Below are 22,947 nucleotides of genomic sequence, written 5' to 3' on the forward strand. Positions count from 1 at the left end.
TTTTATGTCCCAGTCTAAATTTTTTGGGGGCCCCTAAATGCAATTTGTTCCCTGCTGTTTCTGTGTAAGATATTGCTTGTACCTGTCAATAGCTACCCAGTAGACCTTTTTCAGTGTTAAAATATTTGCGCTGTAATTTGTGGGCTCAGACAAAGTGAGCACATCAGCTTCATCCAGCAGAGGTTCAGGAATCACTTTGCAAGGAATTGTAGAATGACTGTACATCTCTGTCAATCAATCAAAATAAATGTTTTAATTAAAGCGAATGAGACTCGAGTTCCTCATTGAAGTATGTAGGAGCCATATATTTGCGTTAGATTTGTTTTTCGTTTATTCTCATCTATTTTGGTGTGGTGACGTGATGAGGGAGGGGACCCCTTGATTAACCTATTTAATTTCACCTGTGGCCTGGATGTCGGTGTAGGAGAGAGGGGGTGACCTGGGAGCGCACATTTTCGTTTATCAGTGTTTCCTTCTTGAAGAAATCAATAAAACCTTTCAAACGGAACAACCAGGAGTGGACATTAATCATTGGACGGCGCGTAATGGAAAGGTTAATCCTCCCAGTTTCAGTATAAGTAGGCTATAAGGCCTGATGACTTGAAGATTTTACATTTATAGGATCATTTTAATGCAATAATTAAATAGATTTTTCAAGAAAATTATGTTTTGCTTGATGATCAGTTTAAAAGTTTTGGAGAGGTTTGGTTTTAGTATGTGAAACTTTCAAGGACAGAATTTAAGTAAATCAGAACCAGTCAGTCTTAAATTCTCTTACAGGTTAACATGGTAGATTGAGGCCTGTTGCACCTTACAGAGGCAGATGTACTGTATGTAAGCGGAGAAAATTATTGCCACAAAACTGAAAGAAATCTGCTTCATAAATAATTTTCAATCCTGCAATGTAGCAAGAAAGTCGAAATTAAGAAGGATTAAAAACTAACTAGGCTACAGACACAAAGGTGAACAAACAAAGAGCAGGTGAGAAAAAACTGCGTCACATCATCACAGATGTGAGAATGTCAACAGGTCGAGCAAACATCAGTCTCTAAGTAGCTAGCCATAAATTATTTAGACTAAACAGGCTATTAATGGAAAATGGACTATCAAACTACCAAAACAACTAGACATACATGCTACAGGACGGCAGCAGGCAAATTCTCAGACACACACTGTGTCCACAGAAACGCTCAAACTGGAGTGAGTACAACAAAACCAACTTCAGCTGCTAGCTGCTACCAATTAGCATAAGCTAAGGATTTAAAGGGTGTTTCAGTTGAGCCACCAGAGGGTAGCCTACGTTAGCTTTCTAAAAACGAAGTTAATATATATCTATATATATTGTCTACACAATGTTACTAGTTGTTGCCAGTTATTTGAGTGTTTTAAAGTAACGGCTTAACTAGTGGTTATGAGAAAGAAGCTAAATTACAAGTGTTAGCCTAGCCTACATGCAATAGTTAGCCTATGTTGTGAAAATAATGCTAACGCAACATGACTTACTTAATTTACTCTCTGTGCCTGTTCTCTGTTATAATTCAGGCCTTTATTTTCACATTTATTTGGACAGTTTTTCTCCACTGCATCATATTTTTCAGGTTTGCAAAAGGAAAAAACACCTAGAAGTCATTTGTAACACTAAAAAGGATCAGACTGACCTTAGGATGTGTGTTCAGTGTATGGCTGCTAAGGGTTTTATGATAATAGTGGACACATGTGGGCTGAGTCCTTAATTGGGATTGTTGTTTTTTTTCTTTATTCCATAAAATGTATCTTCATTTATTGTTGTTTGTATTTTTTAAACTCATTGTGTGTTTCCTCTGTTGGGTTTCTTAATATGCAATTCTGCTTTTCATCCCTTCTTTCTTTCTTTCTTTCTTTCTTTCTTAAACAATGAATGAAATTATAAATCCTCTTATAAGTTGGAGAATCATTTATTGAATAGGAAGAAGGCACACTGTTACAGTTGTGTCAACTCAGGGTGTTTAAGGAGAGCTGTATTAAAGCGCCATCTAGTGGTGGTTCATGCACAATGGTTTAATCCATGTAAAGGTGTTGTGGGGACGTGGTCATATTGATGCGGTGGTTCTTCGAGTCTGAAATGTTACATGTAATTGCATTTATGGTGAGGAAGAAGTCAATCCAATCACTAACTTCCACCGAGACCAAAATCTCTGATACACCTTTTTATCGTTTCCGTGTTCTGGTAGACTCGATTTTTTTTTTTTTAATCTGTCTATATGGGCCAATAATTTACACGAAGCCACCTAATACTAGTACTGGGCAGGTGATAATGTTTGAGATATTTTTGTTTATATATATTTCTAAATGTTGTACAAAGGACCCCACAACATATGTTAGGCCTATATACAATATGCAGTATAATTCTGTATATTCAGTTGTGAATTTCCAGTGTTATTTCTGTTAATGCAGACAATGTTTATATCCTAAATGTACTGATGTTAATAAGATTTTAGGCTGCAGTGTTAGTTTCAGCAGTGTTTAGGGACGCGCTGCACGGTTGTCTCCACCAGGTCGTGCCTGTGAGTGAGAGGCAAGACAAAATGAAGAAGTTGGAGAAGAACTGGTCTTCTAGTCGTTTACGTGTCAGCTGTCATCTGTTTTTGTCTGGTTTGTCTAGGAGTGCACACATGTCACTACATGCACACATCTGTGATCACACTAACACAGTATGAGATTGAAAACAAGTTAAAAAGCGCAAAACACATTTATCTCAATCTCAGAAGTAATCAAAACGTCTTTTTGATTTCAGTTTCGCTGAGCGCGCCCCCTCCCACCATCATCACTTCTCTCTTCAACAGAGGCGCACTGCGCTTTTACGCACGACTCCAGTGACACTGTGGAGGAGAGCACAAAGCCATGCAGAGCCACAACACCGTCAACGTGTGAGCGTGTTACTGCCGCCGCTGCAAGAAGATGATCCTGCTGCCTGGTCTGCTGTTCATCCTCTGGGGAGAACCGGCTCGGTGCCTGGCGGAGGGTGGAGGCTTTGACTTTAACGGAGACATCCGTCAATACGCCGTGGCCACCAACACGGTTTACATCGCTACAGAGGAGACGCTGTACCAGCTGAACCACGACCTGACTCTGGTCCGCAGTGTGACCCAGAGAGGAACCATACAGACCGGGGAACGGTTGGACGAAGCGCAGTTTCAGCGGGTTTCTGAGACGGATAAGTGGAACACAACTTTCAGAGTCAATGTGTTATTACCGTTTGTTAAAAATGACACTCTGATCAGCTGTGGTGTGATCGACAGAGGGTGCGGTTTCTGCGAGCTGCTGGACCTGGAGGACATCTCCAAGGTGTTGTACAGGGAGCTCTTCCCGGTGGGGCCCCAACTGCGCAACAGCAGCGCATCTGTCAGCTTCCTGGTGAATGTGGAAAAGACACCGACCGAGACCGAGACTTACATTCTGACTGCCATACAGAAAGACAAAGAGAAATCCGATAAGGTCACCTGTCCTTCTTCACACACTGTGAACCTTCATGATACGAATAACAATCAGAAGGGAGGTATATTTTCTCTTTCTGGTGATGGACGTGGCTCGATCGATGTTAAAGATGATGTGGAGTTTGTGGATGGATTTCAGCTTGGTTTTATCATTTATCTTTTCTCCAACCTGCCCTCAAGCGACAAAAGCAACAAAGTCCGTCTCATTTGGCTCGAGGGAAAAAACAGCAAAAGGCAGACTGTCAACTCACTGCGGGGCGCGACTCTCAGCATCTCTGAGGGCGGTGAAGGCAGCAGACTCGAGGCCTCCTCGGTGATCCCGGGTGGTCCGCCGGTTCTCTGGAGCGGCGTGTTCAGTGTGGACGGAGGACGAACCAACACAGAGCTGGTGCTGTTTGACATCAGTCCTGATCTCACCGGAGACACAGATAAAGATCCGTTCTGCACCAAGCAAGAGTGTACACAGGTGGGTTGTTGTATTAAGTGCAAGGTTTTTGAGTGATGGGATGTTGTTGTTTTTTTTTCCAAGTTAGAGTTTATCCCTGGTCATTAACATCTACAGAAAGGCAGATCAGTTCGTCGCTCTGGTGTAAACAAAGTCACAAATCTAGAACCATATCCAGTGGGCTGATTTCACTGCAGTATCAAAATCTTTTATTCCGGATCAATCTGTATTATAATAACAGTTTATAAAGTGCTTTGAAAGTGAAATACACATGCAGAGTTCTACATCATGTAAAGAAAACATATCTTAAAATAAGATTTTGAAACTAAATAAATTACCATTAAATTACTTGAATAACGTTTTCTCCCCAGGAAAGTTCCAACCTAATCTCAAACATTTTCACAAGCTGAATGAGCATAAAGTTAAAGTTATTTCCAAGTGCAATCTGGTCTGCTGGTGACCACATATCTGAGGAAGGAACTGGGTTTTGCTGACTGACACTTGGCTTATTACGCAATCAAAGCAAAACTGGAGTCCAAAGGAGTCTTTAAAGGGTGAGAGGCTACTTTATTAGGCTCTCATATACGTAGGTAGCTTCTGTAAAAGTAGTGACAAAATAATTCAAATGTCACATTACATACACCTACATAGATATAGACAGATAGTTAGCCATGAATAAACATGACTCACTGAGTACACTAAATGACTCTCTTGATGCCATTCAGTCAGTTTTTAGTAATGATAGGTTATTTGAAGTACCCTCAATACTTTATAGCTCTACTCTTCAGGAATCCACAAATACCTGTTGTATACAAATCTGCTGATCAATGTGTTTTGGTTCCTCCGCTGAAGACACTGAAGCCGAAGAAGGTGCTCTTCAGGCAGAACTACATGACCTCTGTGCTGGCAGTGAGACAGAAGGCCTGGATAGTTTTCTTCATTGGAACGGGAGATGGGCAGCTCATAAAGGTGTGTATAGAAAAATATGCATCTATTTTTTGATCAGAAACAGTAGTTCCACAACACAGGTGACAGCATGCATCAAAAATGCATCGTGTTGATGTTTCACTAACCAATTGGCAGAGTCATACTGTATACCTTATAACACTGAATGACAGAAACCCGTGGTATTTCCTTCCTGAACAGTGTTTATTTAATGATAGAAAGGAAGATGATCTGAAATGATTCCATTACAACTTTAGATTTGAGCCATAATCTGATTCTTTCTGAAGTGCCTAAGGCAATGGCAAATTGACATTTCACTCTGGAACTCTTCATAGTGGGGCCTAAAAAATAATATCCAATATCTTGCTTTACTTTTGGTTCAAACTGACCGGCTTCCTGTCACCCCCTTTATGTCCTCTGCCTCTTCTCCATCAAATCATCTTCTGTCTTCTTTTAATCTCATTGTTATAAAAATTGATCTTCTGCAGACTCATTATACTGTACATGCTCGCTCACATGATGAAAGAATTGAACGTAAGTCTGGGAACACTCCACAGTAACCCTCTGCTCAACACAATAGGCTCTTTCATGCTCCATGTATTTGTATTTCTTACAGCTATGTAGAAGAAGAGAACCGAGAATGATTACTTTTCTACTGACTCACTGACAAATGCAACAAATAAGGGAAAACAGCTGATAGCTCAGAAAATATGTCGCAAAAGGGGCAACTACTCGTAAGATGATAGTGAGACGCTGTAGCTGTAATACCCACAATAAACCTATAATTAACTGGATCTCACATAGAAACGTGTTGGCTATCGGTTTTGAGCATTTAAATGGTTGTGGTCAAGTATTAGACATATTAAATTCATTTTTTTACATAATTTTTATATGGAGTTATTTTACTTTAATTTTCTTACATTACTGTCATTATATTTAGTATAACCTTTCACAAGAAACACAAATTTATGAAAATAAGAGCTAACCATCATCATCATCATCACAGGTATTACACAACTCTTCAACACTTGCCCATTCTCATGAAATCAAATGTGATGTGAAACATCCCATTATGAGAGAGAAGGTACACCGTCACCGTCAGTGCAGTATGGGTGTTTACAGGGTTGAGTGGAGCAGGTCCAACCACGCTAACCAAACACATGACCCCAGTGACATACCCACTTTCAGCTCGCTCCTTCTTAACATCTAAGATTCCTTTCCTGTCACAGTTCATCAGAAGCAGGGCCCAAATGCAGACACTGAGAGGGAAGACAGAGTTAAACGCAGTTTTACTTAAACACACTGTATGTAGTTTCTGCCATTAGGGTTCTCACGATCAAAACAAAAGACGTAGCTTGCTGATATCATGAAATAACATCGGATCATTGAAGTCGGGGACTTCATTGTAAAGCAACAACCATTGTCTATAAAAGTCTATCTACATGACTCAGGTAGAAGTGTTCAGGGATGAGGAAAGGTACCAATATTTTATTCACATTCGATTTAGTCACGTTTGCTGACTTTCTTTTTCTATCATCTGTTGTAGCACAAGGTGACTGAATGAAACCAAACCGAAATGCACCATTACCTTGAATATTATTACAGATTTCTCTGGATTTGATTGTTGGAAACATTTAGGATAATTTAGGTACACAACTTAACACATTAGTCAATCAGCAGATGGGCAATCTGAATAGGCAAACCGATCAAGGGAGTCTGAGGCAGGAGGGCAGGCGCTGAGGTAAGATGCAAGTCAAACACACAGTCAATGGGCAACAAGCTTAAGCAGGCAAAAACAGCTGCAGTTCAACAGCAGTATGGTAAAATACGCTGACTCACTTAAGGAGAAAAGTGAAGCATGATGAAACCTGTACTCCAGATGATACACTGGTTAGTCTGCAGCTGAAGAAGGAGACACAATAGGCACCACCGTCAACTCTTCTGAAACATTAACCCTGAGCAGCACAAAATACAGTTGCAGCTTTTCTGTGTACTGGCGGCAGAGAGAGGCAGTTTAAGTCTCATGATGTGAACACAGTGACAAAAATCAACAGAAAAGGGAAAGAAGTTTTCAGCACACCTTTTTCTTTGTGGTGGTGTGAGCTCTTAGTGGTGTTAGACAACACAGTGTCCTCATCAGGACTGAGAGGCATCAGTGTATTAAGGTTTTCCTCAACAACCATAATGATGGTGGTCATTAGCTAGTGGTTCTGCCTGAACCACAGACATACCCGGAAATGTAACTCTACCTCTACAGAATGACCACAGCCACTGATTGCTTGATTTGAGTGATTTTATTTCAAAGTGTATTAGTGTGTGCTATTCATTTAAAATACATGTTTGTGGTTAGATTTTACAACACTTTCAGTAATTTTAAGTCGGAGACCTAATTTATCTGTTGGGCCACAGACTAAAGTGGCAGTTTGTGCTTACTCTTCTATTTTAAGTAGTTCCCTTTTTCCAACTCTAGTTTTCCTGTTAGCTAATCCATAACCTTTGATATCTACCAGCAGAGCTCAGTCTCTCAGAATCATAACAAAGCCACATTTTTGTTGTCAGCTTGCTGTGGACAAGAACTATCACACCACCTGTCCCAGGGTGCTCTACAGGGCTGATGATGACCGCAAAGTGCTTCCCAAGATGCATCTGGATCCAGTGGATCTTAAACATGTGTACGTGCCATTTCAAAACCAGGTAGGTACACTGTACATATGTGACATGTAGGGCAGTGGTGAACACAGGGAGATTGTAAATACTTAAAATTTTCAGATTTAAAGTTTATTACCTGAATGTCATCTGTATGGAAGCCATATTTTAAAGTGTTGTTGATTGTTTGTGTTTTGTTTCAGATTAAGCGTGTAGCTGTGTCAAATTGCAACACATACACAAATGTGCAGGACTGTTGGTCTGCACAGGATCCATACTGTGTCTGGTGCGGCTCTAAAAGCAGGTCAGGGAAACAACATGTGCAGGTGAACCGTCCAGCAAGTATAAACAACAAGTACAAACCTAAATTTACAACATCATTTTCTTTTCCTAGTTGCACATTTGAAGATGACTGCCAAGGCTCAGACTGGTTGTCTATTCCTGATGACTCTCAACAGAAAATGGTTTCCCACAAAGTTGTAAAGGACAACACTGGACAGGTAACCAGAAGAGCATGTCCAAGCTTTACACTTCACTCAGTTGTGACTGTCACCTATTTCTCCTTTAAACACTCACATCCCTTCTTTCTCAGATCACACTTAACATCCAGACACACGTGACCGTGGGTTCTGAGGCGCTGGATAACTTCGCTTGTCAGTTCTCTGCGAGTTCCAGTGAGCTTTGTAGCAGGCAGAGCCCTGCTCCACAGTTCCCACAATGCAACTGCATCCTTACAAACAGCACACTTCCTGCTGAAGGTCAGTGATTTTTGGTAAACATAATAATTCAGTGAATTAAATAACTGACCCTCAGACTGTCACACAAATCTCTACCAGTTGATAGATCGGTGTTGTCTCATGTTTTATATTGTTACATTGCATAAAATTATGTGTATTGCTGAAAATTATGACCAAGACTCCGACATTCACTGTATTATTTCCCCTTAACAGGTATGCATGTCACAGTTAGGATTAGACTTGGGAAGACACATTTGACTGAACAACTGAAGATCTCCAACTGTGCTGACATCGTTGGACCGTCAACCTCTGCCCTGTAAGTCCATACCTAAGTAGACAGATAATTCCTAACATAAATTATAGAAGATAGAGCTGAAAAAGTTGAAAAATGCTAAAATACATAATCAGTCGAATGTGTAACTTATAACATTATCAGGTAACAGAAAGAAAGAAATTCTAGCTAGCTTTGTTATGGAAATCCAAGCTCAGTGTAGTACACTAAACTGTATAGCGCATGGCCTGCACAAGTAATATAGGAGAGGAGTGTATCTTGCTAAGGGCCAAATCCCAAATGTCATCAAAAATTAAAATCTAGGTCCTGTTCCCATGCATGTTTTAATAGCTGACATGGGGTAGCAGCTTATCTTAGAAATGAAACAAAACAGAACTGAAATCGAGCCTTACAGGCTGGTAGTTAAAAACAGAAATGTGTTAATAGGGTTTGTTTTTTTCCCCCTGAAATGGGGTATAAGGCATTGCTCAAAATGTCTGACTTGTAAGTATTTGAAAGATTTGGTCCTGGATACAGCAAAAGTATCTTTCAGTTGAGAGAATGATGCAAAACAATTAATGATTAAAAAAAAAGTTGAATGAGCAAAGAAATTGTTGACTGCAACTGGACAATGTAGAGAGGGTGCCAGAAAACTGACCCAGTTTTCAAAACTGGGTCAAAATTATGGATTTGTAGACTTTTGTTATGGCTGAAGCAATGGTAAGTTCAACACTCAAAAATGGCAGCTGATTAGAGCTTCCATAAAGACCAAAGCAGGATATGAAGATGAAAATGCATCAAGAAGGACATGCAATGGATGTTTGTAGCCCAATAGTAGAAGAGGAAGTAGGTAAAGGGCAGGGTAAAAAATTTTGCAACGCCCCATTGCAGTACTAACAGGAAATTAAACTAGTTGCTCTGATGAAAAAAGGATGGAGAAAATCAGACAGACAGTATGGAAAAACTATAAGGACTAAAAGGCAAAGAAAGAGAGAGAAAACACTATAACAGAACCTCAGGTCAGCTTACCCCTCCTCCCTCATCGCACCGCTTAGCCTCATACATTTGAAACAGTTGGCAGTGGTCTTGTTTTATCATCTGAATGTACGTACACTATATCTACTAACAATCCAGTAGGTGATAACATTTGTTTTCCCGTCAGGTGTCGGCAGTGTATTGAGGCTGGATGTGGCTGGAGCGTAAACCACTGTTCTTGGGCAAATCAAGGAGAGAGGAATGTAATTATGCATGCTTTTATGTATTTATCCAAGTTTTCCCCCATTTTTCCCAACATTGCATCAGTAATGCATTCATTTTGAGATATTTATAGACTGATCAACAAGTTATTTTACCAGGACATGTATAATTTATGTTAGCAGCTGGAAACAATTAGCAAATACAGTGAAGCCTACTTTGTGTTGATTCTGCTACAGTTTTCATTGTAGAATTTATGACCTTCTCAAGAATACCAAACAAGGATTTACTTTATCTGTTAATTTTCATTATAAATACATTTATTATACCTAGCTCTTTATATAATTAAATTTAAATGTTTTAATCTATTTGTTAAAGAAATAGTCATACATTTTGGGAAATCCACTTATTACTCGGGCTAGCCTAACCAAGCCTGGATTTAGCCTAGCTTAGAACACAGGCGAAACAAGATGCAACAGTTAGTTCCCATCAAACGTTACTAAAAGAAATGGCCTCCAGCAACACCACAACAGTCTCTTAACATGTTTTGTCTTGATAGCTAATGATAGCAAGCTAGTAACCAACTGACTCACCACACTGCTGTGGCTCAGAGATATTCAGTGTTTCAGTGCACTTCTCTGGCCTCAACAGGCCTAAATTTAGCTGATCGATTATAAACGAAGCTGCTTGTTAAAACCAAACGTCTCACTTTCTAAACTGCATGTGTTAATCAAACACATACAACATGTAATTGAGACTGCATTGCAGTTGTTGGAATATACCTCAGACCAGTTGTTTTTTTATTGTTTCCAGTTTTTTTAGCTAAGCTAACATTAGCTGAAACAGCTCCTGAATCAACTCTTAGTTGTGACACTGAATGTGACATAACATGACACGTCTTTCCCTCACTTCCTGCAGCACAGTGGAAAAAACACAAGTTACAGCCATTATGTGGTGCCTTTATAGTGACTGGCATGTAAACCTGATACATTTCTTCCCTTCATCTCTGCTTGCAGGACAGTCTTTGCCAAAAGATGGATTTAGGAATGAACATCTCTGTGAGTCTGAACTTCAATTCTCACACATTCTTCCTCTGATGCTCACCTCATTCCCATTCATTAGAGATTAAATCATCAGTTAAAGATAATATATTGAAAATGATCATCTCTCTGTGTGTTTTACTGTCAGAGACCAGAGATCTCCTCCATCACTCCCAGTGTTATATCTTTCTACGGCAAAAACCATGCAGTGTTGTCCGGTCTTAACCTTCATGATGTGACCAGAGTGAGGATCCAGGCAGACATGGACTGCACTCCACAAGAGTGAGTCACTTTTATGGATATCTAAGATTATGCTAACACTATAAATAACATTTCAAGGATGGCGATTATTGTAGGGAAACGCCACCCATATTACAAATTGACATATTCTGTAATTCAGTTCACTCAGTTCACCAGGAAGATTTTTTTTTTGTGTGTGGGTTTTTGTATGTAAGTACCTTCCACTGAAATGTGGTAAACACATGCTTGCAAATCAAGATTGTAAACAACAGTTTGGTTTTATAGCGAATCAGAGACACAGATTCATTGTCAATGGGGCAGCAGCTGATTTGTCAGATGCCCAGTTTTAGTTAGTTAAGTTAAGGTTCATTTAAATGTCATTTTAAGACTCCAGGGTTGTAAAACAAAACTGAGTTTAAGACCCATCTGGGCTACCTAAGTGAAAGAAAAACAAAACATTAAACTATCTGATAAGAGCAGAATGAGGAAGATGAACTGAGGAGTATGGTGGTATGGCAGTGGATACTTCTGTATCTTTTGCCAGATGGCAGCCAGGTGAACAAACAGTGGCTGGGGTGGCTGTTGTCCTCTGGGCTCTGTGCACACACTTTCGCTTCACTGGTATCACAAGAATTAGCTTTGGAAAACACCTATTGCTCGTCTGCAGTGTTGCTCAAACAGACCTGTCAGCATGAAACTAAAGTTGAGTGTTCTGCTTTAGCGATTAAGCAATTTAAGCTAATTCATGATCTTCTCAGTAATGTTTGAATGATTCAACCTCCTAGACTTGCTTTAAAGTCATTAAGAATTTTGCAGAGTTTTTTGCACAAATGTTTTGATGTTTGACATCTTAAAGGCCTTCCCCATTTCCATGTATTTCTATAGTGTTAAGATGTGTTAAGCTTATGAAACACCAATTTGATTAGATGGTGAAACCGATGTTTATGTTGAGGCATATTTTGCTCCTTTGCTTCGAGCAGCTTTCAGGTTTTCTACATATTATTGTTGATTATATTGGTTATATAATGATGTTCTTGACAAGTTACCAACGTAAAAAAGTCTTTATAACTGGAGACTGATGAGACTGGTTTTCTCTCTTGCTGTCATCCGATGTGCTCTGGTCAGATCTCCTGTGTGGAGCAACACTGGTCAGAGGCTGACGTTCCATATTCCCAGAGCCGATAATAAAGGCGTGGTCAAAGTGTGTGTTGTCCTCCCAGATGGTAGTTGCCATGGCAATGCTATAGTCACCTACCGGTCATCACCATCCTGCACCGACTTTGTACCAAACACCTCATGGATCAGGTATGACCATTTATAGGCATTTTTATATTCCCAACACAAATATACAGACTTTCATGGATAAAGGGTTTCTGAGGACAAGACATAACTGGATCAACTTCTTTCCGAGAATAATTGAATGGATTATGGTTTCTCAAGATCTCATTACGCATTTCTGGCAGCAGATAATGTTTTGGTTTACAAAAAAAAACAAAGTTAAAGGGCTTCATTTTCTGAACATCACACACTGCTGATCTATAGTTTATATCAGTGATAGAAGAAATGAGGAAGAGACCTTTCTATAAATTTAGCATTTTTGCAATGGGTGTAACACAAACTTCTGTTTATCACTGTGACTTCTCACATTCTTTTAAATGTAAAAAGGTTAGCAGCTTTAGTGCTCAAGCAGTCAAGTGTCAAATGGAGGAGCTGAATAAAGATAATAAAAATTATAACATAATAGTCTACATCATGGATGTCATAAGTTAGTATAACTGATTATACTGACTACATTTATAATTCTTTTATTATAACTGATTATTTGATACTTTGCAAACTTTGAACAAATGGTCAAGACAGCACTGTCACCACTAAACGCTATCTAAAGGGTAGTGAGAACATGTCTATTTAGGGATACACCCCCAGTGCTTTGTCATTAACGTCAATGAAATTAATGACAAAGCAAAAAAATGAATTTATTCTAGGAAACAATGTTAGTAACTGAGAAACATTCACAGGTTGAAGGTTATCTTATGGAGCAAGATGGCCACTTCCTAAAAGCAATGTCTTTCACCGGTGGACCACTTCCCATTTTAGTTGCAACTGAAAGCGCTACTTCTGCCTTTGTTTTTGCTCCTTAAAAAGAAATCATAGTCATGATACTTTTATAACAATTTATGTCTATATAGCCAGAACATACACATAAAAAATGAATAATCCCAAGGCCACAGGCATTAAGTTGTCACTATTATGTATAACAAAGAGGTGATTAAGTATTGCCAGTTTTTATCCTGAACATTAACATGTACTGTGGCTTGTCACGCTACATTTTGGGAGGCGTTATCACTGGTTGCACCATGTTAAAGTGCAAGAAGAACAGCTTGTTCCTCCATTTTATCACTGCAGCACCCTGCCATGGCAAAGATTCTCAGCCCTTCAGCAAATTGATAACATTAGTATTGGATATTATATATTAGATATAACATATTAGAGTTTCCAGCACAGTGGTTTGCCACTCATATCCACCAGTAAGCATACACAGCTTTCTACGGGTTCCCTTCATTTTGCTCATGGTGCTAGTCAGCGGCAATATGTCTTGTTTTTACCCTGCTAGCTGCAGGGCCTAAGAATAGTGATATCATTTGGTTGTTCAATGAAACACTTTGGTCCAGAACAGAACAGCTCAACACTTAGGTCATCACGACATTTGTTATAGATAGTCATGATTCTCAGAGGACCATTACTATGGTTTTCATGACCCCTTATGGGTTGACCAGACATCCTGAAAAATTAAGGACAATCCCAGTTACAAGCAGATGTCCCAAATCCAGAATCCTGACCAAAACTGGACTAAACTAGAGTTTGATTTAAGTATAATCTAATAAGACATTAAGTAATGATTGTTGAGAATTTTTTTTTGGTCACCCTTCTGTGCATTAGCTATAGCATTTCATATTCTACATGAAACATGGCTGTTGGTTTTTTTTAGGTCTGTACAGTAGTGCTGCGAATAAATGAATAGCTACTGCGAAGGCAGCATTGTGACATTGTTGAATAAAAAATATTTTAGCTTATTAGTAATTTATTTTGAGTTTTGACTTTCATGTGTTTTACTGTTCATTGTCACCGTACCACGTCCCACGTCCACCCAGAACTCCCTGTACTGAATTTCACCCATTCTCATCTGGTCACCCGACCCCCTCACTTTACTACCCAGACTTTCCTCTAGGCCAGGCTAAAATGTCAACTTGAATTTTTAAACTACTTTAAAAAATGTTCAGCACTTTCCAACTTTTCCTCCGTGTTAGCTACATGTCTTTTGATGTGCAATGACTAGCCAAATTTTCAGTATGGTTTTTGTTTTGTCCAATCACAATGTAGGGTGTAGCATTAAAGCTTCCACAAATATGTTGGTAACCTTTATATGAAACCACAAGTGTTACCCACATATGTGTTTCTACCATTATATTAGCCTTTTATGGTAAGGAAATACAAATCTTTATTTAATTTCCTCTTCACTGATTGGCTGCTACTCTGTGTCCTGTAGTGGGAAGAGGGAGATCACAATCACCGGATCCCACCTGGACTTTGTAGAAGGGGTCGTACACAAGCACGATCCGCATGTGGTCAGACCTGCCAAATCCAACAACTCTCAGGTGGGTCTGTAGACTTGTACAATGTCCCCCTGTATTGTTGTCTTAAATTAATTATGTCATGTCACATCACATCATGCTGCATAACAGTACGTCACATTGTATCATAACGTGTATATATAATGTAAAGCATGTTATTTTCAAGTATTATGTCATACATTATTACATTAAGTACATAAACACATGCAGAGAGAAGCATGTCAAATTACTAAGTCACACTTTGTTCTATTACATTTCATGTCATACTGAGATGATCAGTTTGTTATGTTGCAGTTTGTCATATTACATCATTTAGTGTCTTGTTATCTTCTTTGACATCACATTTATGTCTGATGTTGTATTAGCGTATGTTGTTATTTTACATCAGCCAGTGTCACTTTGTTTCCTTGTATTATTCTGTATATCATCACGTGACTTTACATGCATAAGTTTACTATGTCACCATCATCACCATGTCATGCTATGCCATACACAGATGATATTATATTGTGCATATAACACAGAATGTTTCTAAACTTCTCTTCAGAATCTAATCTACGACACACCTGCAGCTCCAACTAATGGGATTTTTATAAGCCGCGTGTCCTTGAAAGTAGCCAATGAAACTTTGGCCTGCTCCCCAACAATAACCTACTATCCAGAACCTGAGTTCATTAGCTTTACAACTGCAAGGACAGGGGATGATGTTCGCATCACGATACAGGTAATACAGATTTCTTTTAGGACACACACAAATATATCAGGCATGAATACTTCAATGGTCAGCCATTTTATTTCTGTTTTCATTTCAGAAAAAGGCAGACAAACTGAACATGAAAATGACAGAGATAAAAGTACAGGGTGTTCGGGATGAAAAAACATACGACTGCATCATGGAAAACTTAGAAACCAGTAATAAGACCGACTCTTTCACCTGTGAGATTCGCAAGCCACCTGATGCTAAATTTCAGAAGTTATTGGTAAATATCTCAATCGCTTTACACCAAGCTCGACAATTGAGCTATAAAATGCATATGTTGTTGTCATGATAGTTACAATGGTATGATTTAGTCCCAAGTATGTCTAAAATTCAAAGTTCTAAAAAATATATTATTTATTTATATTATAGTTACTTACAAACTGGTAAACATGTATTTTTGCTCTGTAAAACTCATTCAAATATTCCTGTTAAATATAATGTGTCCACTGCTTTTTCACAGATAGTGTATGGAGGCAAGACAGTAACACTGACCCTCAGTCCTTCAAATGTTCTGCTCTTTCTGATGCTGCTTGTCCTTCTGCTGATACCCTTCATTATTGTTTGTAAGTAGACAAAGGAGGGTTGAGTAATTTGACCCATTTTGGTCAACCATCAGCCTCAAAAACACACAGGTCAAATCATAACCGGCGGAACTGTTTTAATTTGTAAAATTCCACTTGTCTGCTTGGTTTTGTCTTTCAGTGGTGATAATAGTCTATCGGCGCCAACAGAAGAAGCTCACCGCTACCATGAACAAGTATGTGGAAGACATGGAGCTCGACATCAGGAATGATATTAGACAAGGTCAGTCACAAATTTTAACAATCCATCCGTAGTATGATGGTAAGGTAAAAGCCATAAAAAATGTGTGGTCAGCTCGAATTAATGTAGGTTACAATGAGGCTGAATACTGACCAGTTTAAACACTAGAAGAAAAGTATCACATTTGGACTTGTATCAAAACTTCCAGAGACACTTTTCAAGCCACCCTTGCAGCATGATCCATTTCTCTGCTGTACATCTGTATACTCTGCAAACGCTCAAAATATGGCTGCCTTTAAAAGAGGGCAGATCTTAAGCAGGCGCCTGCTTGTGAAAGTATTTGTATGAGGGTTGTGGTGGATGTGGTGCATGTAGGACACCATAGAGCTGCCATGCTCTGCTTTAGGCAAGGCTCTTTTAATGGTGCTGGTGTTAAGGTGATAATAGATCTGTAATTGAAAAAGATGTTTATATGATGATACCTGTTCATCCGGTCATGTGAATAAGTACGGGCTTGGTAATCATTTTGGTATATGAAACAAAACTACTCAGCCCTAATCAGGGCCATTCTAATACCCATCAAAGAGAAGTGAAAACAGAGTTGCATTGGTCTTAAGCCACACTTGCATCATCAGCCTTTAAAAAGCAAAAACAGTCTGTCAGTGAATGACAACTTCCATCCAGACTAAAATATCTCATCAACTATTCGATTAGACTTTTAGATTGTCATTGCATTTTGTACACACATTCGTAGTTGATATTTTTGTTTTTTAATGAAATGTCTCAACAGCTGTTGGATGGATTGCCATGAAATCTGGTACAGATGTTCAGGTTCCCTTCATGATGGCATTCAATAACTTTGATGCGACTTAAAGTAGAAGTCTTGCACATCAAAGTCAGGTTTTCAGTAGTATTACTGCATATGTGAAAAGAGTTGTATAAAGCCTTTTGTGGCTTGAGAGGGAGCTGTGTGAAGTCTAATAATTAAGGCATCAATTGATGTCCCTTAAGTCAGTGTCGTTAAGGCTGAAGACTACACGTTTGAAATGAAAGAAATCTGGAGGTGTGGAGTTAGAAAGAAGTGAACTTCCTCAGCCCACTACCTGTGGGCACACTTCCTGTTGATTCCTGTTGATGCTACATTAGCCACCACTAGCATAATACATCCAAATCTCTGACTGAACTGTTACTTGTTGGTAATGTAGGGTTGACAAGAAAGAATCTGTGGAATAAAAGAGACAATATCTCTGGTTCTCCTATCCGTCCATCATGAGTCTGACAATGTTATAGAAGTGCAATGCTTTATCAGTGGAGCACTCTGTTCACTTAACTAACTTAAAATTGCATCTTTTCCAGAACTTTGGTTCATGACTTGCAACACTCATGACATTACCTCCAGGCTCTACTATATATTGTTTTTATTGCTAATTGTTAGCATACTATCACACTAAACTAAGATGGTGATAAACATGGCACCCGCTGAATATCAGCATGCACCACTGTGTCAAGCACAACTTCAAAGAGCAGTTAGCACAGCAATTACAAATTGTGATAACTGCATCTGATCATACTTGATAAATTACTCAGAACCTCTTTCTCTTCTACAGATAACTGAGCCTCATGCAGATCCTTTTGATGGTGTGAAATTCCCTGAACATGTTCTCCTTTTTGGTGTCATATTTGACACACAAATACAGTTTGAAAAATCTTTATACACACACGCACACACAAGGCTGCTTTAGTAGTAAGAGGATTTGCGCCTGTAAGAACAGCAGTAAATTGCAGCACAAGATGACACGTAGTCACCCATTTTCACTACCTCTTTTTATTTATGACCGGCAAACGGATGCTCACTTCACAATTGTTGTCACTTGTCAATCAAGAGAAATAAATACACTGCCCAGCCCAAAAGAGTCACACACTGTAATATTATGTTAATATTTCACTGTGGCATCGTTTTGATAAGCTTATGCAATGTCACAACATTTATTTCCGTCTAGAGCATACATTTTTGGCCCAGATCTTGTTTTGATGATGGGAGAGTCAGGTCACTGCGTGAAGTCTTCTGCATGCACATCCCAAAGATTCTCAATGGTGTTAAGGTCTGGACTGTGTGGTGGACAATCCATGTGTTAAAATAATGTATCATGCTCCCTGAACCACTCTTTCACAATTTGAGCCTAATGAAACGTGGCATTGTCATCTTGGAATATGCCCGTGCCATCAGGGAAGAAAAAATCCATCAATTGAAAAACCTGGTCATTCAGTATATTCAGGTAGTCAGCTGACCTCATTTTTGGGGCACATAACATTGCTGAACTTAGACTTGACCAACTGAAGCACCGCCAGATCTTAGCACTGCCCCCACATGCTTGTATGGTAGGCACTTGGCATGATGGTTGCATCACTTCGTCCACCTCTCTTCTTACCCTTACCCTGATGCGCCCAAATTGAAGCCTTTTTTCCGATTAGCCTCATTGATAAGTGGTTTTCTTAAGGCTACATAGTCCCAATCCCTTGACTCCTCTTCACCTTGTGCATGTGGAAATGCTCTTACTATCACTATTAAACATAGCTGTGAGCTCTACAGTTAATTTTTTACGATTTGATTTCATCAAACGTTTAAGTGATCTCCGATCACAATCATTCAAGATTTTTTTCCGACCAAATTTCTTTCTCCAAGATAATGGTTCACCACTATCCTTCCAGGTTTTAATAATGTGTTGGACAGTTCTTAACCCAATATTAGTAGTTTCAGCAATCGCCTTTGTTGTTGTTGTTTTTTTTTTTACCCTTGGCCAGGCAGTGTATAATCTGCTTTGAAAATAAACTGTCAACTGTCCTCTGCAGGTTTTGTGGATCTGCAGACAGAGAAAGCTGACCTGATGGAAAATGTTGGAGCGATTCCTTTCCTGGACTTCAAGCACTTTGCCTCCAGAATCTTTTTTCCTGAGGTAGATAGAGACACAAATGTTTATACCTGACAAACTGATGCAGTGTAATATCAGATATAACAAATCAAATGTTTTGTTCATGTTTTTCAGAGTGAAACTTTGATGACATCTTGCATCAAAGATATTGGTCAGGTAGGGTTTAACACCAGCTGTTGGTATTGGTTAAACTTATCACTGTATCTCTGTGAGTGATTTGGTGTTGTATCTGACCTGAAATCAGGATGCGGTGAAGGTTCAGCTTGACGAGTGTTGCCAGGGCTTGTCCAGGCTGATCCAGGACCAGCTCTTTCTCACATCTATGGTGCACGCTCTGGAGGAGCAGAAGAGCTTCACCATCAAAGACAAGTCAGTTTGTGGCATCTTACTGTGTACATCTGTCTCTTAAATATAGTTTGATACAACAGATGTCTGAAGTGATGGTAAAAGTCTGTTAGTTTGTTCTATTCTGTGGTCTAGTATCTGGTCTTTCTGGTTTATGCTCGTCAACATTTTTACTGTCCTTTATTCTGTCCTTTGTGGTCTATGATTATTTTATTTTTTCCTGCACTTGTCCATTCTATTACTGTTTTCTTCCCATTTGCTGTCGTCTTTGGGTCTTTAGTTGTGACTTATTTAAAAAAAACTCACATTTTAAAACTGCTGTTTATCATTTCTTTTCTCTGCTTCCTCTGCATTAAACTGTGTTTGAACTTGTGTCCTGTGTCCTGTTTTCTGCCTACTTTCCATCTCCTCAACTTTAACTGCCCTCCACAAGGTGTGCTTTGGCATCATTACTCACCGTAGCGCTCCACAACAACTTGACATACCTGACGGAGGTAATGGAGGCTTTGCTGAGGGATCTGATGCAGCAGAACAGCAACACTCAGCCCAAACTGCTGCTACGACGAACCGAGTCCATCGTGGAGAAGCTGCTGACCAACTGGATGTCCATCTGCCTCTACGGCTTCCTACGGGTCAGTTGCTCTTATGTCTCTTTTAGTCTATGCTGGTCTAGGAAACTTTAAGGGACACTGCAGACAGCTATTTTAGCCATGCTAGCTGTGTAGCTGTAAGAGTGGGAATGATGGTCCACCACTTTGGTCCATACAGAAATAGTCCAGTAACTTTTAGATGTATTGTTGGCACAGACATTCATGTTCCACTCAGGATGAATTGTAATAACTTTAGCACAGAAATCAGGTCCAGTTTGTTTTTTACCACAATTTTGGTTTATTGCCAAATCACCTTTGTATTAGTTGAAGGACGACACAGTATGTGAAATAAACAGGAACTTGTTCTGTGAAGCTAAAAAAAGACCATAGATTACACCAAACAGATCATTGCACTAGAACCCAATTGTTGAAACCAAATGGTTGTAAAATGTGTACAATACACATGTGGCTGGTGCAATCCCTTACTCACGCTGTCATTCCCAGTTTGCACAATAAAAACCTCCAGGTGTGTCTGCATAAAACTTTTATACCAAGCACAAGCAAGGAATAGGCTTGTCGTCCCTCATCTATGCCATGTGCAATGATTGACATTTGATTGTTCAGAACTTGTGAGGATATTTCTCTTTAAAAAGTTGGTAAGTATTGTGTTGGGACCTCACATTCACCCCTGAAACTAGCAGTGTTACCACATCCTGTCCTTTATAAACTTCCTCTGCCCGGACACCTAATAACAGCTAACAGAGTTTTTCATGCTACAGTTAAAGGGGTATTTCACCACTGTTTTTTCATAAGTACAAAAACACAAATATAGGTTGGTGCTACATGACCAGAAAAAACAGAGAAAAAGTGCTGGAACATTCTGTTTTTCTCAGACGTTGTTAAACATAGAACAACCAGAATGCATCGGGCCCCAATGCTCAGACTGTGATGTTGCTATGTTACACACAAAACACTGCCGCTTTTGCACTTTATGCTCTCTCACTATTTCAAACTGACCGTCTGTGGAGGTGGGCAAACAGAAAATGTTGAAGTAAAATTTGTAGTGCCCAGAACAGCTCTAGAGCTCTATACATGAGGGAAGTTAAACATTGTTCATTTGTGTATACTACCCACACTGAAATTACACAAAGCTGCTTGAACATTTGCAAAGTTTCTCTTTAAGTATTTCTACTCAGCTCTGTTACAATGTGCATCATGCATACATATTGTTTTTTGTTCATAAATGTCTTTGTCATTCAGTACTTAATTGGGGCCCTCTATCACCTAGTATTGGTTTACAGGCCGTGGCTTATTTATTTGTGAGTGGTGTAAATCAGAAGGAACACAATACTAAAACATTCCACAAACTGAACTCTTCCACTTGAAATCTCAGAAAGTTGTGCACAAAGTTAGCGTGCCTAGTTTGACCAACTGAGTTCCTGTTTCTGGTTTTGTGCAGGAAAGTGTCGGCCAGCACCTGTTCCTGATGGTGAGCGCTCTCACGCAGCAAACTGCAAAAGGACCTGTGGACTGCGTGACGGAGAAAGCTCTGTACACGCTCAGTGAGGACTGGCTGCTGTGGCAGGCTCAAGACTTCAGCTCCCTGGTACGTACACACACACACACACACACACACACACACACACACATACATATATGTACTTGGGTTGATTACTTGAGTCCAAGCCAGTCCAATGTTTTTGTGTGTGTGGTGCTTTACTTCACACAAATGGAAGAAAGTGTTACATTCAGCACGTCACAAGTTTAGTCAGTTGTGCTCGTACATGTGGAACCAATCATTAACACTTCCCATTTCTTAGTTCTGTTTATGGTTGTTAGTTTGATAAGTACAAAAAAGTTTAAGCTCTGTCTAATAACATTTATACACAGTAGTCCCGATCTTCCAATACACACCCTTTCATATAAGAAATGATGCTATTATACTAAATTGTGGGTTCCTTTGTCTATAAGGGTTGTTTGCCACATTGAGGATATAGAGACAGCTTCTCCGTACACAGCAGTTATGCTGAACCACTTCCTCTTCCATGTATTTTAAGACCCTTTTGAACATGCAAAGCAGTGCAGCTTTAAAAAGCTTGGTACATGGCTGTACTGTTATTGCATGTTGAAAAACTAATTTCCTGGATTTGAACAGCAGAGAAGTTATGAAATAGTTCCTGACACCCTGACAAAAAGAGAGGTTAAAAAATATACCACAGTACAGTAATACAGTTGCTGTTTAGAACATAGTTTCAAGGGCCTTGTTAACACAAGTGAAACTGAAAAAAGGTACAATCTCATCCTACAGGAAATATCTGACCTATTTTCTGTCAAACTTTAAGACTGAAAATGAGATTGAAAGTTGTTTGACTACAGCGGTGAGGGATGTGTTCAGTTTGCTGACAGGAAAATGACAGAATCAATAAGCTATCTTTAGTATATGAGGATGTCCACATTGTGAAAGTATTGGCTTCAGTGGAAAAAAACAGATTTCAACAAATTTGAATAATAAAATCACCGAGACGATGAAGCCAAGAGCCTGTTTTTTACAAGAAGCGGGAAGATATTGCATAATGCAGTAATTCAAGGAAGTTGAACGTCTTTCTTTTCTTTCTTTGACCACACCCTCCGCCTCAGAGCTAAAGAAGGTCATGTCACTAGATGCAGACATAGGTGTTTTAGTCTTAATATACAATATATAATATACAACGTATTGTAAAACCCAAAACTACAACATCCATTTAATCAGTGGTTCAAGCGAAATGAAGCAATGTGTATAAGTGATGCATCATCAACAGTCTCATATGGGTTATGAGCAACCAAAAAGTTAAATAAAGTCTATGAGTAATTTCTATACACAGTACTGGATTTTAGCAGTTAAATAATATCCAGTAATACAACTCAAAGATTAGAGGAACTTATTCTATGTAATTCTGT

At 39.2% G+C, this 22,947-nt stretch overlaps 1 protein-coding gene across 2 annotated transcripts in view; it reads left to right on the forward strand.

The window, feature by feature from the left end:
- Positions 1-965: 965 nt before the first annotated feature.
- Positions 966-22,947, forward strand: part of plxnc1 (plexin C1) — a 31,216-nt gene continuing 9,234 nt past the window's right edge. Inside the window, exons 1-22 of one of the 2 annotated variants that reach the window (XM_084346378.1) lie at positions 966-981; positions 2,774-3,939; positions 4,771-4,887; positions 7,423-7,557; positions 7,713-7,813; positions 7,904-8,009; positions 8,102-8,267; positions 8,460-8,562; positions 9,680-9,755; positions 10,728-10,769; positions 10,900-11,033; positions 12,117-12,296; positions 14,539-14,647; positions 15,171-15,347; positions 15,436-15,603; positions 15,844-15,946; positions 16,086-16,187; positions 18,996-19,099; positions 19,190-19,231; positions 19,320-19,444; positions 19,854-20,052; positions 21,470-21,616. In XM_084346378.1, coding sequence (XP_084202504.1) covers positions 2,938-3,939; positions 4,771-4,887; positions 7,423-7,557; positions 7,713-7,813; positions 7,904-8,009; positions 8,102-8,267; positions 8,460-8,562; positions 9,680-9,755; positions 10,728-10,769; positions 10,900-11,033; positions 12,117-12,296; positions 14,539-14,647; positions 15,171-15,347; positions 15,436-15,603; positions 15,844-15,946; positions 16,086-16,187; positions 18,996-19,099; positions 19,190-19,231; positions 19,320-19,444; positions 19,854-20,052; positions 21,470-21,616 — 3,438 coding nt within the window. In that variant the 5' untranslated portion in view covers positions 966-981; positions 2,774-2,937. Of the gene's footprint in view, positions 982-1,021; positions 1,201-2,773; positions 3,940-4,770; positions 4,888-7,422; positions 7,558-7,712; positions 7,814-7,903; positions 8,010-8,101; positions 8,268-8,459; positions 8,563-9,679; positions 9,756-10,727; positions 10,770-10,899; positions 11,034-12,116; positions 12,297-14,538; positions 14,648-15,170; positions 15,348-15,435; positions 15,604-15,843; positions 15,947-16,085; positions 16,188-18,995; positions 19,100-19,189; positions 19,232-19,319; positions 19,445-19,853; positions 20,053-21,469; positions 21,617-22,947 lie in introns of those variants that run through there. The other variant, XM_084346377.1, reaches the window with a different exon arrangement.

The sequence above is a fragment of the Pagrus pagrus genome (assembly GCF_965226575.1).
Source record: "Pagrus pagrus genome assembly, chromosome: 23".
Taxonomy (NCBI): Eukaryota; Metazoa; Chordata; class Actinopteri; order Spariformes; family Sparidae; genus Pagrus; species Pagrus pagrus.